Source organism: Mycteria americana, chromosome Z, assembly GCF_035582795.1.
Source record: "Mycteria americana isolate JAX WOST 10 ecotype Jacksonville Zoo and Gardens chromosome Z, USCA_MyAme_1.0, whole genome shotgun sequence".
Lineage (NCBI taxonomy): Eukaryota > Metazoa > Chordata > Aves > Ciconiiformes > Ciconiidae > Mycteria > Mycteria americana.
In genome coordinates, this window is record NC_134396.1 from 4221449 (window position 1) to 4239683 (window position 18235).

General features: G+C 64.7%; 4 protein-coding genes across 4 annotated transcripts; 1 reads left to right on the forward strand and 3 right to left on the reverse strand.

Moving 5' to 3' along the window:
* Positions 1 to 449: 449 nt before the first annotated feature.
* On the reverse strand, positions 450 to 3831 carry LOC142402774 (C-type lectin domain family 12 member B-like). Its single transcript, XM_075488600.1, has 7 exons — positions 3747 to 3831; positions 3572 to 3661; positions 3276 to 3365; positions 2412 to 2726; positions 2022 to 2170; positions 1532 to 1683; positions 450 to 591 (listed from the first exon to the last, which is right to left on the reverse strand). The coding sequence occupies exons 1-7, from the start codon at positions 3829 to 3831 to the stop codon at positions 450 to 452; spliced, it is 1023 nt and encodes a 340-aa protein (XP_075344715.1).
* Positions 3832 to 5502: 1671 nt separating this feature from the next.
* On the forward strand, positions 5503 to 8386 carry LOC142402704 (B-cell differentiation antigen CD72-like). Its single transcript, XM_075488437.1, has 6 exons — positions 5503 to 5644; positions 5755 to 5847; positions 7082 to 7396; positions 7526 to 7674; positions 7940 to 7980; positions 8269 to 8386. Exons 1-6 carry the CDS (start codon positions 5503 to 5505, stop codon positions 8384 to 8386), a joined length of 858 nt encoding a protein of 285 aa, XP_075344552.1.
* Positions 8387 to 10944: 2558 nt separating this feature from the next.
* LOC142402775 (B-cell differentiation antigen CD72-like) lies at positions 10945 to 13611 on the reverse strand. The gene is made up of 6 exons (XM_075488601.1): positions 13470 to 13611; positions 13267 to 13359; positions 12067 to 12381; positions 11789 to 11937; positions 11478 to 11523; positions 10945 to 11096 (listed from the first exon to the last, which is right to left on the reverse strand). Exons 1-6 carry the CDS (start codon positions 13609 to 13611, stop codon positions 10945 to 10947), a joined length of 897 nt encoding a protein of 298 aa, XP_075344716.1.
* Positions 13612 to 14623: 1012 nt separating this feature from the next.
* On the reverse strand, positions 14624 to 17698 carry LOC142402837 (killer cell lectin-like receptor subfamily G member 1). The gene is made up of 6 exons (XM_075488681.1): positions 17650 to 17698; positions 17118 to 17228; positions 16514 to 16594; positions 15696 to 15844; positions 15328 to 15431; positions 14624 to 14819 (listed from the first exon to the last, which is right to left on the reverse strand). Exons 1-6 carry the CDS (start codon positions 17696 to 17698, stop codon positions 14624 to 14626), a joined length of 690 nt encoding a protein of 229 aa, XP_075344796.1.
* Positions 17699 to 18235: the final 537 nt, after the last annotated feature.

Here is an 18235-nt window from a genome sequence, read left to right on the forward strand (position 1 = left end):
GGGGGTTGCTCGCACAGATGGGACATCCCGGGCAGGGGTGCAGCAAGGCTGAAGCGGAGGCGGTGCGGGGTGCAGGTGCTGCAAGGGAAGGCAGAGGGTGAGGGTGAGGTGCTGCCTAGCCTCCACCGCACGCAGCGGGGCTGGGAAGGCAGCTTGCAAAGAGGTTTCCCCCATCTTGCCCCTTTGCTGCACCACAGCTTGGGGGGGTCTCTTGAGCTACTGCAGACCAGGGGCTCCCATGGCAGCAAAGGGATGGAGGCAGGCTCCATCCAGCACAGGGAGGTGCCTGCGTCCCTCTCCCTTTCCAAGGGAGGGGGTCAGCGTGCCCCACACAGATGCCCAGGCTCCCCTCTTTCCTCCTCGCACACCCCACGGGCCCCGCGCACCCCAGGGCTCGGCAGAACCTGGCGTGGGCACACTCACCGCAGCAGTGCTGGGGTCAGCAGCCATCACAGCCCGAAAGGGGAGCTCGGCCCTGCTGCCTTCTCGCAGATCCAGAACTGCAGGTCGTCGGGACCGGTGCACTGGGCGGGTTTGATGTTCCCGCGGCTTATTATGGCACAGGACCCGTTCGACTTCGACTGCCACGGCCTGGGTGGGGGAATGACACATCAAGGGGCTGCCACCACCCTACCCGCTACTCCCTGCCGAGGCAGCCGTGGCTGCTGATGGCTGCCTCTTGTACGCTCGCACGGGAGGGCTTGAATGCTGCAGTCAAAGCGGGGATCCCCCAGTCCTCCCCTACTGATTTCACAAGCTGAAGCCTCAGCTGACACATCCCTGCCGTTCCTCGGGCAGGCCGAGAAACCCCTCTGCAAAAGGTCTGCATTGCTTGCAGCTCCCCTTAGCCCCCCCGCTCAAATCTCAGCCTCGCTGCTGGGGGTTATTTATTTCACCCCTGCAGCGCCCGGTGGTGGGGAGAGCCCGGTCCTCCCTGAGGCCACGTGGATGGCTGGAGGAGCTGCCCTGGGCCATGGGGCTGTGGTGGGGTGCAGCCCCCCATGGCGGGGCTGAGGGCGGAGGGGCAGGCGGTGGGCAGGGGCTGGGTACCCAGCACCCGGCCAGACGGGTCTGTTCCTCCCCACTGCTCTCAGACACCGCAAGAGGAAGTGGTGGCAAGCTGGGGAGGGGGTGCACGTGGCGGGGAGGAGCCCGGGACCCTCTGTGGGCGGGAAGGCTTGATTTCCCCTCGAGGAGGGACCAGAGAGGCATGTGGAGGATAGAGGTGGTGCTCGAACGCTTTGTCTAGACCCCAAATAAAACCTGCGGTTTCTTTTGTCCCCTCTCGCTGCCTCCTGCTTGCGCATGCCCTGCACGTGTGTGTCCCCGCCAAGTCTTGGCTTTCCATTTGCCACGGCCTCTAGGCATCTCATCACACCACTGCACCCACCTCCCCTCGGCCTCAGCTGCTTTGATGCTCTTTGTTGCCCAGTGCTTGTGCCTGGGACTGGGTACCGGTGGGATTTAAAACGCTTCCTAAAGCCGTGCTGGAGGAGAGAGGGTTTCAGCAAGAGGCTGTGCTGCCGGGTACCTTTCGTAAAGGGAGCCATCCACCCAGAACCAGGCGTCCGAGACCCCGTCGCTGTCCTCATCCCCTTCCTCCAGCCAGCCATAGTCGTACCAGGGGAAGCTGCTCTTCTGCAGCCCGATCCAGTATGGGATGTCCGCGTTCTTCAGGAAGGTCTGGGGAAGGAGAAAAAGGGCCTTTTAGTGGCTTTTCCGTGGTACCTATGTGCTGCTGTGTTTGTAGGGGGTACTCATCTCCCCAAGGAGCCCCTGGGGCTGGAGCTCCTTGGGGCAGGACAGCTGAGCAGCCCTGGTGCCCTGCTCCAGCTTGGGCAGCATCCAGGGGTGCCAGAGCCTCTCTGCCCCATGTCCACCACCAGCCATGTGCTCCAGAGATCAGCCTTGCACCCTCCAATGTTCCGGCAGGCCAGGGGCCCTCAGAGCGGTGCTGGCCCACCTGGGGAGCCTGGGGTTGGATGCACCAGCTCCTGCCCCCAGCTCCCCCAGCACCCTACCGGCACAGTCCAGCGACTCCAGGATTTGGTGACCAGGAGCTGAGAATATTTCTTCTCACACTCATCTCTGCTGTCCTCCCATGTCTTCTTCTCCGACGAGATGAAGAGGCACTTGCTCCTGTACAGCAGCCAGCCCGAAGGGCAGCAATCTGGGGGCAGGGGCACAGCTCAGCTGCTTGCTCAGCCACAGATGCTGGGGACCGGGAACAGCCCCACATCTTCACAGCAGACATCATAGGCTCAGCCTCTGCTCCAGGCATAGCTTCAGCCTTTGGACCACCCTGTCCCCACCACGTGGCCAAAAAAGCCAGTGCTCGTGCCTTGGCACCGCGCCTGCTGAGGGGTGCCGGTCCCCTGGGGCTCCCCATCCCTGCTCCACCATCACCTTACCTATAGCCGTGCAGGAGCGCAGGATGGCCACGGTGCTCTCGCTGTTGTTGAGCTTCCCCTGCACCTCCTGCATCTCCTTCTCTGTCTTCCCCAGGACACCCATGACGCGCCCCAGCTCGGCGTTCAGGCTCCCCAGCTCCAGCCGGCTGCTGTTGCCGTCCCGCCACGCTCGCTGCAGCTCCGCTCTGGCCCACGCCAGCTCCAGCCGCGTCTGCTCCAGGCTCTGCTCCCGCACGCTCACCTCCTGCGAGAGCCGGCCCTGCTCGGCCGCGTGCTCACGGGAGGCGTCCCGCAGGCTGCGGGTGACCTGCCAGTCTGGGGACAGGGCGGGTGAGCCGGGGCGTGGGGACGGGACAGCCCGGGCAGGGGCACACGGGACTGACCCTGCATGGGGGGCTAGGATGGGCAGGGTAAGGCAGGGAGGTGTCCGTGCTGGATGAGAAAGGATGGGAAAGACACAGCAGGGAGGTGTGCCGTCAGGGGCTGGGCAGGACCTGGCAGAGGAGAGCAGGCAAGGCAGGACAGGGTGTAGGAGCAGACAGAGCAGGGCAGGGCCAGGGAGGGTGCGGCAATACAAGGCTGGACAATGCCTGGAGGGGAAGGGAAAGGAGCAGGAACAGAGAACGAGGTGGGGAAGGTGGGTGACGGGAGGCAAGGGAGGCACCCACGAAGTGTGAGGGACACAGGCCAGCTTGTGGCAGACAGGGCAGAGGGACCCAGTCACGAGCAGTGCGCGTGGGCATGCCTCTATTCACACACACACCCCCCCCCGTTGGCCCACGGCACCCACCCCAGCCCACCTGCCTCCCTCTCCCCATGCTGCCCAGCCACCCCCAGCCCCAGAAGTGCGAACCCCCGACTCACAGCAAGCCCCCAGGGTCACGGTGGCCACCAGCAGCAGCAGGCAGGTTGCCAGCAGCCCCACAGGGATGCACCACTGCCAGGACCAGCGCCCTGCAAGACGCAACGACCACCTGGTGAGCCGGGAAACCCCTGGCAGCCCCCAGACCTCCTGCCTGCAGGCAGCGGAGTGGTAGCACGATGGCACAGGTGGCACGGTGTGGGCGCTTCCTCTCTTCAAGGATGGGAGCGGGAGCACCCCGAAACACCACCCACTACCCACACCAGGACCCCCCCGGGACCTCCAGCTGGGCACTCACCTGGGCTGGGCTGGGCCCCGTCCCCGTCCTGCCCCGCCGGCGCCGACTGCATGTTCTCGTAGGGGCTCTCAGCCTCGTCCATGCCGAGGGCTGTTGGAGGAAGGCAGGGGACGGCGGCTGAGTCCACGGGGCTGGGCATGGCGGGAGCAGCGTGGGGGATCCCGCGGGCTCTCACCTGCCTCCAGCGCCTGGCTGGCCATGCTCCGGCCCCCTATCACCTTGGCAAACCTCAGGTCAGCATAAACCATGCCCTGGGCCATGTGGGCAAGTGCTGGGCAAGCCCTGAGTCCTGCTGGCTCCCACCCTGCCTTTGGAATGCCTTTCTGGGATGGTTCTGCTTCCCGGTGATGGCACCGTTTCTCGGGGGCGCAAAGGAGAAGTGCAGCCAGCGTCTGCAGAAGAAGAAGTTTGCTCTGAGCTGTCGCAGATGGGACCAGCGAGGCACGGCTGCGGCCACCAGCACCCTCTCATTGGTGCCAGCACCCCCGGCCTGGCCCCTCCCATGCTCTCAAAGTGCTCACCGTCCCCCCGGGCACGCAGCAGGACCAGGGCAGTGGCAGAGCAAGGATGGACCCAAATCCCTGGGCCAGGGGAGAGCTGGGGGAGAGCAGGGCCAGCCTGGACACAGGAGTGCGTTGCCCTGGGGACAGCCCTGGGGAGGGCTGGAGGTCTTCATGGATGCAGATTTCCCATCCTGGCTTCTGGGAATGGGAATTTCCCCGTGATGTAGCTTGTGCCGCTGCCTCTCGTCCTCTCCCTGGTCCCCTCTGAGAAAAGCCTGGCTTCAGCATCTCTCCAAACCCACCCCAAGAGTTGCATAGAGCAATGACACCCACTTTGCCTTCTCTTCCCCAGACCATAACCCCAGCATTCGCAGCATCTCTTCCTCGTCCCAGCCTCCATCCCCTCAGCATCTCAGAGGTCTCTACTGAACTGCATCCAGAGGAAGGCAGGTTTCAGAAGGGGCACTGAGTTGGGGACCAGCTGGGCACATCTGGACACAGCTAGTTCCTGGGACAGGACTGGAGGTGTGCAGGGGTGCTGGTGGAGCGCAGCATTGCAGGGCCACTCTCCATCATCTCTGCAAGAGCGGGGGAAGTCCTTCATCACCAGAGAAAGGCAAAAATCACGGCCAATGTCACAGGGGACAGGAAGGAGGTTTGGAAATCTAAAGGTTAAGCAGCTTCCACCCGATCCCCAGGAAGAAGATGGAGCATGTCCTTCTGGGCACAACGTGGTCCAGGCCCAGGGAGGGCATGGTGGTGGCTGGGAGGAGCCCAGCGGGATTTGCCTGCCTGCTGCTGTGGGAGCACTGGGCTGGGGACGAGGGGAGAGCAATGAGGGCCATTGATCATGACCCTTCGAGGTCTGGGACATGGTCCTCTGTCATCTTCTTGCTGGCGGAGTGGGGAGATATGGCCAGGAGAAGGGGAGAAGAGCAAGAGGTCACGCTGCAATGTGGAAACCCCTTTTAGGCATTAGGGCAAACATTTCTGCCCAGCAGCAATGCTCAAACCCCGGAGCAGAGCACAGTGAGGGGGAACCTCCAACCGGGATGGGGCCAGCCCCGGAGCCACCTGTTCCCACGTGGAAGCCAGCCCCACTCGCCCCTGCCCCAGGGATTTGGGTCGATTCTTGGTAGGCTGAGCCCTGCAAGCTCTGCCCAGCACCCCAGCCCCAAGCTGCACCGCCCCGCTGCCATCCCAGGGGACCCTGAGCAGTTTCGGGGCGTGGAAAGGGACAGGATGGTGGCACGGGGGCCAATGCCAGGCCACCAGCCGCCATGGCTGTGCTTGCCTACTGCATCTGCCGCACCTCACAGAAACCTTCTGCTTCTGCAGAAACCAGCCGCACTTCTCCTTTGCGGCCCCGAGAGAGGGAGGGACCGCAGGGGAGCAGGAGCCGTCAGGGCCACCGGCGCAGCCCAGGGCATGGCCCAGAGCGTGGTCTACGCCGACCTGAGGTTTGCAGCCCCGCCGCTCACCGCCCCTGCCTGCCCCGCAGCCCCCGATGAGGACGACAGCCCCTATGAGAACGTGCAGCTGGGGCCGGTGCCCGCGGCGCCCAGCCCAGGTGAGAGCCCGGCTGCGGCCACCGCCGTGGGGACGCCCCGGCACGGGGTGGGCGCAGGGTGGTGGCCGCGGGACCGCAGGGCGATGCCCGTGGGCGCTCGTCTCTTGCAGGGCGCTGGCCCCGGCGTTGGCGCATCCCCGCGGGGCTGCTGGCGGCTAGCCTGCTGCTGCTGCTGGTGGCCGCTGTGGCCCTGGGGGCTTGCTGTGAGTCGGGGCGAGGGCCGCGGGGCGGGGGGCAGCCGGGGAGGGGGGCGCCGGCAGCGGGTTTGGGGCTGGGCGAGGGCCGGGCTGCTGGGGAGCGGTTGGGGCAGGGGGTGCCGGGGCTGGTGGTCCCGGGGGCGGTGCTGCTTCTTGCTTGGCCACCCTGAGCTGCTCTCTGCCTGCCTGCACTGCCTGCACTGCCTGCACTGCCTGCACTGCCTTCCCACTGCCTCCCACTGCCTCCCACTGCCTCCCACTGCCTCCCACTGCCTCCCACTGCCTCCCACTGCCTTCCCACCGCCTTCCCACTGCCTCCCACTGCCTCCCACTGCCTTCCCACTGCCTTCCCACTGCCTCCCACTGCCTTCCCACCGCCTTCCCACTGCCTTCCCATTGCCTTCCCGCTGCCTTCCCATTGCCTTCCCACTGCCTTCCCATTGCCTCCCACTGCCTTCCCACTGCCTTCCCACTGCCTTCCCACTGCCTCCCACTGCCTCCCACCGCCTTCCCATTGCCTTCCCACTGCCTTCCATTGCCTTCCCACCGCCTTCCCATTGCCTTCCCACTGCCTTCCCACTGCTGCCCACTGCCTCCCACTGCCTTCCCATTGCCTTCCCACCGCCTTCCCACTGTCTTCCCATTGCCTTCCCACTGCCTTCCCACCACCTTCCCACTGCCTTCCCACTGCCCTGAGCTGCTCTCTGCCTGCCTGCACTGCCTGCACTGCCTTCCCACTGCCTCCCACTGCCTTCCCATTGCCTTCCCACTGCCTTCCCATTGCCTTCCCACTGCCTCCAATTGCCTTCCCACTGCCTCCCACTGCCTTCCCACCGCCTTCCCATTGCCTTCCCACTGCCTTCCCACTGCTTCCCACTGCCTCCCACTGCCTTCCCATTGCCTTCCCACTGCCTTCCCACCACCTTCCCACTGCCTTCCCATTGCCTCCCCCTGCCTCCCACTGCCTCCCACCGCCTTCCCACTGCCTCCTCATTGCTTCCCCGTTTCCTCCCATCACCTTCCCATTACCTCCCCCTGCCTCCCATTGCCCCCCCTCCCCTTGCCACCACTGGGGCTTCCTTTCCCTTCCCACGGGCACCCCAGCACACCCTCCGCCCACAGTCACACGCGCGCAGCCCACTCCCCCTGGCAAGGGCCGTGCCCTGAGCAGGGTCAGTCCCGTGTGCCCCTGCCCGGGCTGTCCCGTCCCCACGCCCCGGCTCACCCGCCCTGTCCCCAGACTGGCAGGTCACCCGCAGCCTGCGGGACATCTCCCGTGAGCACGCGGCCGAGCAGGGCCGGCTCTCGCAGGAGGTGAGCGTGCGGGAGCAGAGCCTGGAGCAGACGCGGCTGGAGCTGGCGCGGGCCAGAGCGGAGCTGCAGCGAGCGTGGCGGGACGGCAACAGCAGCCGGCTGGAGCTGGGGAGCCGGGACGCCGAGCTGGGCCGTGCCAGGCAGGAGCTGGCTGTGCTGCAGAAGGAGATGCGGGAGGTGCAGGAGAAGCTCGACAACAGCGAGAGCACCGTGAGCAGCCTGCGCGCCTGCGTGAACACAGGTAGGGCCGCGGTGGGGTGGGGGGACGGGCAGCGACGCTGCCGGCAGACGTGGGGGCTGACCACGGCCGGGCTGGGCCCCCCGAGCATCCGTAGGTGGGCGAGCGCCTGAGTCGTGCCCCTGCCCCCAGACTGCTGCCCCTCGGGCTGGGTGCTCTACAGGAGCAAGTGCCTCTTCATCTCGGTGGAGAAGAAGACGTGGTGGGACAGCCAAGAGGACTGCAGAAGGAAATCGGCTCAGCTGCTGGTCCAAGGCGACTGGCCGTCGTGGACGGTGCCGGTACAGAGCGGGGGGGCTGCGGCAGCCCCACTCTCCCCTGCCCCAGGGATTTGGGTCGATCCCCGGGAGGGGGGCGATGGTGGGGCTGGGCAGAGCCCCGTGGGGCCAGCAGCCGCGGCACCTGCAGAGGTGCTGGGGTGGCACCGCGAGCCCTCGGTGCCCGTCCTGGGGGGCTGCGGGGAGGAGCGTGGCTGGCCCTGGGGCTCCCGGGCTCCAGGTGGGTGCTGGGCACGGGGCAGGCGGTCGACAGCTTCTCTCCCCCCAGAATTTTGTGCAGACATATTATCCAATGTACTGGATCGGAGAGGGATATCAAAATCATCATGATGAACCTGAGGGGCTGTATGAGAAGCTGTACAAAAAGTAAGTTGTTCTGTCTTGGCCACCTGCACCTCTCCCATCTTCACCAGCCACGGCAGAGGTGCTGGGCACTGCCCGGATATCTGTCCCGGCCATGGGGCCGATGCTCGGGCATGGGCAGTGCCCTGGCCTTCTGCCCAGGCTAAGGGGCCCTGCGGCTGCATCTGCGTGGGGGGCACCCCAGGGCTGGCAGCGGGCTGGGAGCATGGTGGTGGCACCTCTCACGTGCTCCTTACCTTCTAGGAAACCCGTCTGTGCAGTAACATTCCATGGGAAGATAAGCAACTCCTACTGCTCTAGCAGTTTTCTATGGATCTGTGAGAAGCCCCCAGATCTCAACAGCCCATCCTAGACCCTCTTTCCTCTCCCGGCCAAGGGGTGAACTCTGAGACCCCCTCTCCATCGCAGGACTGAAGGCAGGAGTTGGGGGTGCACAGCAAAGAGCCCTTCCCCTCCTGCACGGCTGCATCCCTGCACACCGTTGCCTCAGCTGCATTGCAAAGCTCTGAGGCTACAGGTTGGGAAAGAAGGTGTCTGCATTTTAAACCAAGACTTACGGAAAAGAGGCTGTATTTCTGTGTTTCTCCAGCCCCAGCTCCTGTGAGGCAGGGAGGGGATGCTGGTACCAAGCCCTGCTCACCTCTGCTGCCTTCCGCTGAGGCTGGTTTGGGAGGTGCCCCTTGCACCTTGTGAAGCTGGGTATGATGGTGCCATTGGTGTCCCCAAACTGTCCCCCTCAGGGAGTTTTGGTAACTCCCCCTTTGGTTTTACCGGCTGCCCCTCGCCTCTGTCACTGGCTGCTGGCTCCTGTCCTGCCCTTTCTCCTCCCTCCATCACCTGCCATCGGCCACAGCCTGTCCCAGAGCTGAGCTTTGTTCTCCCAGTCAAAGAAGAGCCTTGATCTCAGGAAGAAGACGGAGCACATCCTCCTGGGCATGTGATGGTCCAGGCCCAGGGAGGACATGCTGGTGGATGGGGAATGCCAGGCAGGATTTACCAAGGGTAAGTGGTGCCTGCCCAACCTGCCTGCTGCTGTTGAAACACTGGGCTGTGGACGAGGAGAGAGCAACGGGGCCATTTATCATGAACCTTTGAGGTGTGGGACATGGTTTCCCATGGTCTCCTTGCTGGCAGAGTGGGGAGATGTGGCCACGAGAAGAGGAGAAGAAGGTTGGTGGTGGATGGATGGAAACCTGGATGGTGGGAGGGCTGCAGGGGGGTGTCAGCAACACCCTCGTCCAGCTGGAGACATCCCTGCGGGGTCGATCCTGGGGCTGATGCTCCTTGAAGCCTTCACTGGTGCCCTGGATGATAGGATGGGGATGGCCTCAGCCAGCTGGGGAGCAGTACCAAACTGGGCAGTAGTGGGTATACTGGAGGGCAGGAGTGGTGTTCATAGGGGCCTGGAGAAACCAGGTGATGGGATTCTACTGATGTTGGATGGGGCAAAGGGCAAGTCCTGCAGCTGGGAAGGAAGGAGAAACCCGACGCGTCAAGATGGGCAAGCAAGCAGCCATGCTGAACAGGCCTGGGGGACCCACGAACCACAGGCTGGACAGGAGTCAGCAGTGTGTCCGTGTGGTGGCGGAGCCCAATGGCACTGTGGGCAGTGGTGGCTGGAGCTCAGGGCTCCAGTGGTGGCTGGAGCTCAGGGGTCCAGGGGCAGGGAGCCTGCTCCCCTGCAAGGACCAGGGAGACCATGTCTGGGCTCCCCAGGACAAGCCAGATACAGCAAGTCCTTGTTTCACATGATAGCTGAGATTGCTCCTGCAGTCCTGCCCCAGCCTCCAAGCCTCACCATGCTGTGGCTGGCTCTACCAGCCTCCTTCCACACCTCCTCTCCCAGGAGCTGCCCACATCCAGCTTAGCAAAGTGGTCCCCCCCTCATCCCCTTCTCTGCAGAAACACCGAGTGAGAAAGGGAGGGTCAGCGCTGCCCCTGGACTCCCCCACCCACCCCAGATGGGTTGGGACAGGGCTCCCTCACCTCCCCCTGCCAGCTCAGGTCCCACCATGGTCTTAGGGATCTTTCCCCCGTGGTGGCAGGGGTCCCCCCTTTTCCCCCGTGTTCCCAAGCCTCCCCAGTGCTCCCCCCTCGCTCCCACTGTCTTAAGGCTCCTCACTGCACCCCCATTTCGTCCCATGGCCTCAGGGCTCCCTCATTCGCCTTCCATGATCTCATGGGGATCTTCATTGCACCCCCATTTCCCCCATGGCCTCAGGGCCCCCTTATTCACTCCCCATGGTCTCAGGGCTCTTCATTGCACCTCTTTTCCCCCCATGGTCTCAGAGTTCCCTCATTCACCCCCATGGTCTCAGGGCTCCCCAGCGCTCCCCCATCTCCCACACGGTATCAGCGCTTCCCAGCAGTTTCTCATGCTGATGGCACCGCTGCCTGCACCCTCCCCAGCAAGGCCCGGCCCAAAGCCCTGGGCAGGTGATGGAGGCAGGAGAAAGGGCAGGATGGGAGCTGTCGATGCTGAGGGAAGAGACAGGCAGTAAATCCGCAGGACTCCCCGAAGAGGACGGGTGGAGGACACCAATGGCACCGTCATCCTCCAGCTCCAAAAAGATGCAAATGGCACGTCCTGCACCGGCGCGCAACCGGCAGCCTTGGGGAGCACAGCGGGCGGGAGCTGGGCTCGGCACCGCAGTCCCAGGTCACTGCAGACTGCGCTGGCCGGGGCACGCAGGGACATGCAGAGGGCGGGTGCAAGGTCATATAAGTGTATGTGTGAGTGTGAGAGAGGGGAATAAGGTTTGTTTTCCATGAGCCTTGCTTTAAAATACAGACACCCTTTCCCAGCGCTTTGCAATGTGGCTGAGGCAATGTGTGCACAGGGGAGAGGGTCTCGGGGTGCACCCCCAGCTCCTGTCCCCGAGTCCTCGACGGAGTGGGGTGGCAGCACAGTCAGGCCTTGACCAGGAGAGGATGGAGGGTCTTGGATGCGCTGCTCAGCTTTGGGGGCTGCTCGCAGATCCACTGGTACTTTTTCCCACATTTTGAACTCTCTATTTTCCCGTTAACTGATAGCCCACAGTCTGAGTAATAGTTGTACCTAGGAGAGAGGGCATGTCTCAGAGGGGCAGTGACAGCATCCTCACCATGGACACCTCTTCCCACAGGTCCCAGGGCTGCTGGTGTGGGCAGGGTGCCTGGCACTGGGACCAGTCTAAGGAAGGGCCACGTTCCTCCCCCTGGCCTCCTGCTCTGCCACTTGGGGATCCAGCAGTGCACCCTGCAGCTGGGCTGTGCCCAGGGCCCCTTCCTTTGGGGCACTACTCGTTGAAGCATCACCCCCTTTGCCGGGAGGGGTCTCACAGGGCTGAAACTGCACCTCCCCGGCATGGCTAAAGGGCAGGTGCTTGTGCCAAGACCCGCTGCACTTACTTACAAGGGTTTGCTGTCCTGCCATACAACAGTGTGCTTCACGTCAGAGGAAAATTGTGCTCCAATCCAGTACGTTGCATAATATGTCTGCACAAAATTCTGGGGGGAGAGAAGCTGTCGACCGCCTGCCCCGTGCCCAGCACCCACCTGGAGCCCGGGAGCCCCAGGGCCAGCCACGCTCCTCCCCGCAGCCCCCCAGGACGGGCACCGAGGGCTCGCGGTGCCACCCCAGCACCTCTGCAGGTGCCGCGGCTGCTGGCCCCACGGGGCTCTGCCCAGCCCCACCATCGCCCCCCTCCCGGGGATCGACCCAAATCCCTGGGGCAGGGGAGGGTGGGGCTGCCGCAGCCCCCCCGCTCTGTACCGGCACCGTCCACGACGGCCAGTCGCCTTGGACCAGCAGCTGAGCCGATTTCCTTCTGCAGTCCTCTTGGCTGTCCCACCACGTCTTCTTCTCCACCGAGATGAAGAGGCACTTGCTCCTGTAGAGCACCCAGCCCGAGGGGCAGCAGTCTGGGGGCAGGGGCACGACTCAGGCGCTCGCCCACCTACGGATGCTCGGGGGGCCCAGCCCGGCCGTGGTCAGCCCCCACGTCTGCCGGCAGCGTCGCTGCCCGTCCCCCCACCCCACCGCGGCCCTACCTGTGTTCACGCAGGCGCGCAGGCTGCTCACGGTGCTCTCGCTGTTGTCGAGCTTCTCCTGCACCTCCCGCATCTCCTTCTGCAGCACAGCCAGCTCCTGCCTGGCACGGCCCAGCTCGGCGTCCCGGCTCCCCAGCTCCAGCCGGCTGCTGTTGCCGTCCCGCCACGCTCGCTGCAGCTCCGCTCTGGCCCGCGCCAGCTCCAGCCGCGTCTGCTCCAGGCTCTGCTCCCGCACGCTCACCTCCTGCGAGAGCCGGCCCTGCTCGGCCGCGTGCTCACGGGAGATGTCCCGCAGGCTGCGGGTGACCTGCCAGTCTGGGGACAGGGCGGGTGAGCCGGGGCGTGGGGACGGGACAGCCCGGGCAGGGGCACACGGGACTGACCCTGCTCAGGGCACGGCCCTTGCCAGGGGGAGTGGGCTGCGCGCGTGTGACTGTGGGCGGAGGGTGTGCTGGGGTGCCCGTGGGAAGGGAAAGGAAGCCCCAGTGGTGGCAAGGGGAGGGGGGGCAATGGGAGGCAGGGGGAGGTAATGGGAAGGTGATGGGAGGAAACGGGGAAGCAATGAGGAGGCAATGGGAAGGCGGTGGGAGGCAGTGGGAGGCAGGGGGAGGCAATGGGAAGGCAGTGGGAAGGTGGTGGGAAGGCAGTGGGAAGGCAATGGGAAGGCAGTGGGAGGCAGTGGGAAGCAGTGGGAAGGCAGTGGGAAGGCAATGGGAAGGCGGTGGGAAGGCAGTGGGAGGCAGTGGGAAGGCAATTGGAGGCAGTGGGAAGGCAATGGGAAGGCAGTGGGAAGGCAATGGGAAGGCAGTGGGAGGCAGTGGAAGGCAGTGGGAAGGCAATGGGAAGGCAGTGGGAGGCAGTGGGAAGGCAGTGGGAGGCAGTGGGAAGGCAATGGGAAGGCAGTGGGAAGCAGTGGGAAGGCAGTGGGAAGGCAATGGGAAGGCGGTGGGAAGGCAGTGGGAGGCAGTGGGAGGCAGTGGGAAGGCAGTGCAGGCAGTGCAGGCAGTGCAGGCAGTGCAGGCAGGCAGAGAGCAGCTCAGGGTGGCCAAGCAAGAAGCAGCACCGCCCCCGGGACCACCAGCCCCGGCACCCCCTGCCCCAACCGCTCCCCAGCAGCCCGGCCCTCGCCCAGCCCCAAACCCGCTGCCGGCGCCCCCCTCCCCGGCTGCCCCCCGCCCCGCGGCCCTCGCCCCGACTCACAGCAAGCCCCCAGGGCCACAGCGGCCACCAGCAGCAGCAGCAGGCTAGCCGCCAGCAGCCCCGCGGGGATGCGCCAACGCCGGGGCCAGCGCCCTGCAAGAGACGAGCGCCCACGGGCATCGCCCTGCGGTCCCGCGGCCACCACCCTGCGCCCACCCCGTGCCGGGGCGTCCCCACGGCGGTGGCCGCAGCCGGGCTCTCACCTGGGCTGGGCGCCGCGGGCACCGGCCCCAGCTGCACGTTCTCATAGGGGCTGTCGTCCTCATCGGGGGCTGCGGGGCAGGCAGGGGCGGTGAGCGGCGGGGCCGCAAACCTCAGGTCGGCGTAGACCACGCTCTGGGCCATGCAGGCAGGCGCTGCCCCAGCAGCAGCAGTCCGGGGACTCAGTCCTGCCCTGCTGCACCTCGGTCAGGTGGCAGGCTGTGTCTAAGGCTGCATTGGGTGGAACTTCTTCATGTGCAGAAAAGCAGAAGTAGTTGATTTATTTGCAAGAAGTGGTTTTATTTCTGAGGCCGCTCTCGCTTCGGTGAACAAGCTCCATGCCGGGCAGCACATTCTGCATCCTCCTCCTGAGGCTGCGGGGAGCCCTGAGAGCCCATGTGTAGTGGCCACAGCAGGGCCATGCTGCCCCACGCATCACCTTCCCCATCCCAGCCCCTGCTCGGGAGACAGGACGCAGTGACTGTGGGGCTTGGTCCTCTGCATGTGCCAGGAGGGACTCCCAGGGATGTCCATGCCAGAGCCAGCTGCGTTCTGCTGGCACAACCCAGGAGGTCTATATGGAAACCATAACAGCCCCCAGGACCAAACCCCTCCAAGCCAAGCCCCAGCAGGTCTTTTAGGCTCTCGCACATCACCCAGCCTTAAAGCAAAGTGAGGGCGTTTGCTGTGACCTCCTCAGACGGGGCAGGCACTGGGGACCACCTGTGGGACCAGGGAGGCAAAGAGTCACCTCTCAGCTGCCTTTCCCGAGAAGCATAAGCCCCAGGCAGCCACCACAGTCAGAAAGCCCAGAGCTTTGCAGGGACCTGCTCCAGCCCACACAGGAGCTGCTCCATGCTGCCAGCAGGCCATGAGGACGCTTGGGTCGATGCTGGCTCCCAGCTACTTCCTTCCGTGCTGTGGCTGCTGTGATTTCCCACAGGCAGCGATGCGACCAAGTCAGTGAGCTGGAGGATGCACTTCCATCCCACCACCATCAACCCCCAAAGCCAGCCACAGCATCCAAGTGCCAGAGTTTATTGGCGAAGTGCAGAGATCCAAGGGTTAAAGAGGTCTGAGTGAGGCGGCAGCGGCACCCGGGGATGCCCATGCGCTGGGGTCGGGGCAGGTAACAGGGTGGTGGTCCCCATGGTCATCAGGGCCCCACACAGGTGTAGGTGGTGTTTCCCCAGAGGAAGGCGGGGGACGAGGACCGGAGCCACTGCAGGGTGGCTGCAGTCTGCTGGCAGACCCAGCCAAGGGCTTCCCCGCACAGACCGCCTGACAGCCCCAAACCTGACACCCTGCCGCAGGCCAGGAAGGAGCTGGTGGAGCGCTGGATTGGGAAGAGCCTGCAGGGAGAGAGCAGACTGAGATGGGATGGGCAGGAAGGGCTGCGGTCGTCCCATCAGCAGCTCCTCCAGCCAGGGACCAGAGGCTGCACAGAGATGCTATGGGGGCAAAGCTCGCCCTCCCCATGGAGCACTGTCCCCTGCCACCCTCCTCCCAATTAGGACACGTGCTCTGATCCCCCCGCACCCTACCCCTGCCTGTTTGACATGCAGCCCCCAGCCCCATCATGCACGCAGCACCCCCGGGTCCCTCCTGGCAGGGCTCAGCACCAGCTGCACCAAGCAAGGCCTGGGAACCTGCTTTTGGGGGACCCCCCCAGCCCCTCACCCAGCGGGGTGTGGGCACCAGGGTCAGACCCCTGCAATCTTCCCTTCCCTAAAATGCCCCAGTGCAGCCCTGGGAAGATGAGAGGTGGCCAAAATGTGGAGCACAACCCTGCTGCCAGCAGGCTGCCTGTCCCCCCGTCACCTCCCCAAGCCCTGGCTGGGGACAAGCTGACAGCCTCACCCCTTCAGTGCGGTGCCATCCAGCCACTTCCAGTCAGACCTGGAGCCTTCTCGCTTCAGCCCCACGTGGAAGACCTCCATGTTGGCTGTGCGCACCAGGAAAGCCTAGCGCAGGAGAGGACCTGCGTGAGCTCCCTGGGGGGACACCCAGCCCCAGCCACGCAATTAGTGGTGGGGGCTGCACGGTACGGGCACAGCATCGCCGGCTCCCTGCCTGCAGGCTTGGCTGGGCTTTGGGCACGTGGGCCAGAGTCAGGGAGCTGAGATGATGCTGGTGATGGCTGGGTGACGGCTGAGGGACCTTGAGGGGGTCACCAACACAGCCCGATGCCCGTGGTGGGTTGGACAGGCCAGGCTGGGTGCACTCACCAGGGTGGCATTGGCTCGGATGGTGACCAGCTGTGCCCCGCTGGAGCAGCAGTCCTCTCTGCTCTGCTCCCAGCTCTTTTTGGCAGAGGAGAAGTAGTAGCACTGCCCCGCATCCCAGAGCCAGCCGGCCGGGCAGAACTGGCATCGCCCTGCACACCAGAAACTCAGCCTGCGGGAGCAGCCGGGACAGGGCAGCCCGCAGCGGCTGCCACCAGCCCCCAGCCCAGGGGACAGGAGGGTGACAAGGGGCAGCCAGGGTGCCAACCAACCCAGTGTACTCCTATGGCTGCCCTGCGGAGAGGACACTCCGCTTGCCCTTACTCTGGAGCCCAGCTCCCACATCCCAGCCCCAGCTCCCCAGCGGGAGCCCCAGGGGAGATGGGTTGGTTACATGAAGGTGCTGGCATCGGGCAAGTGGGTCAGGGAGGGGAGCTCCAGGTTTGGGAGTGTGATACAAACATCATTTGCAAAGCAGTGAGAACGCAGTCAAGATTTCAGCTTCACCAGAGGCTGGTCGAAAGAGAGCACTCGATGCTGTCCCGCACATGGATGCTCGTGCCAGCCGCGAGCCTGGTGCTGGTGGCACAGCCAGGTGACACTGAGCCACGCTGGGGTCATCTCTTCCAAAGGCGTTCCAGCAGTGCAACCTGTTCAGCAGCACTGGGGCAGCTCTCCGTGCCGTGAGCCAGGGGACAGGCAGCAAGCGTGAAGGAAGACTTGGGGGGGGCACGTTCTGGAGTAGAGACAGATCCTGCCTCTTGAAAGGAGCAGCCAAGCCCTCTCCACACCTCGCCCAGGAGCCCACCGGGCTCTCTTACCTGGCAGTGTCTGTTGCCCATAGCTGAGGCTCTCCTCCATGCTCCAGGGATTATGGGTGCAGCTCGCCTGTTGCCCTAAATCTATAGAAGAAGAGCACAGGAGTGTCCCCGCCAACCCTGGGCTCCTGCTCCCAGCAGTACCCAGTGCCCTCTCCCATGGGACAGCCCTACGGCTGCGGCTGAGGGTGTACCCCCGCTTTAGGTGACCTGCCAGCTAAGCCCTCCAAGGTCCTTGCGGCTTTCGCTGTGCTTGGGAGCCCACCACATAACAAGCTTTCGGGGAAAGTGCTTCTGCCTTTTGGTTTCAGTGTCACCGCTCTCTCTCCTGTCTTCATTTCATTGCCATGTGATGGAACGGGATGCCCCGGTGCCCTCCGCGAGCCCACGCTGTTCTCCCGCTTTCCTCTCCCAGCCAGGCAGGCGAGGTCTTGCCTTCACCAATTTTCCTGCTTGCCCCAGAACTGGCAGCGTCCTTGGCCCCAAGCAGGAGGGCCCACCTCCGTGGGCAAGCTGCAGCTCTGTCTGTTGGTACACGGACCCCCATGGTGCCAACCCCGACCCCAAGACCCCGGCTGAAGAGGTCCGGGCACGAGCGGGTACTCACAGTGGAAGCTCAAGCCGACAAGGATGATTTGTGCCAGCAGGAGCAGCAGGGAGAACAGAGCCAGGCTGAGGGCTGCCCAGTGCCAGGGCAGCCTCACCGGCTGCTGAGGAGCTGAGAAAGGGAGACAGCCTTCGTCTCGGGGCTGGGTGGGAGCGGTGGGGACCACCCAGCCGGGAAAGGTCTGTGAACCCTGGGCAGGGTCTCAGGAGGCAGCAGGGGAGTCCAGGAAAACTGACTCCTGTGCAGCACCTTGACCCTCCTAGAAGTCGTCTCCCTGCAGACAGCGCTTGGTGCAGGAGGGAGAGCAAAGTGGGGGGTGCCTGTGTGCGCTGTGGCACTGGGGTGCAGTGGGCATCCCCTGCCCTTGAGCGTCTCCTGCCCCCTGCCCTGAGAGCAGGCAGTCTGCAATGGGGCTGGAGAGGAGCTGTTTGGGAGAGGATACCCGAAAGGAGGGCTGGGGGAACGGCCCCGCAGAGGTCAAGGGGCTGCAGGAGAGCTGGGGTGCCAGGGGCAGGGAGCAGTGTGCCGTTACCTGGTGTGGGGGGCAAGCGCAGATCGGCGTATGTGACCCCCTCTTCCATTCCTCCCTCGGTCTCTCACTCTGCACCCCACAGGGGAAGCGGTAACTCCCTCCCAGCCCCCTTTGGCAGCCGGTGTGACGCAAAATGGAAAGTGTCACTTCCTGGCAGGGTCCCCAGAGGCACCACCTGGGCCACAACTCTGAGGGGTCGAGGTGCTGCCAGCGACCGGGGCGAGGGGGAGCCCCATCCAGGCCAGCACACAGGCATTCCCAGCATGACGGAACCCCGCACCCCTGGCTTCCGGGCAGCGAGCGCTGGGGGAGGCTGCTGAGCTCAGACGTGGGGCCAGGGCTGCGCTGGGCAGCCGTGTCGAGGCTGCTTCCCCTGCCCCGACTCCTCGGTGCTCCATAGATCTGTCCTAGGGATGGTGCAGGGGACCTGGTCATCCCTGGGGAGCAGGACACAGGGCCCTGTCCACATGCCCCAGCTCCGCACTCTCAAAGCAGCAAGGCCACGGGGTGTTTGCTCAGATGTGGTTTCTGCTGCCTTTTTTGCATGGGACTGCAGCTGCAATCTCAGCCTTGGAAAGCGGGGGGC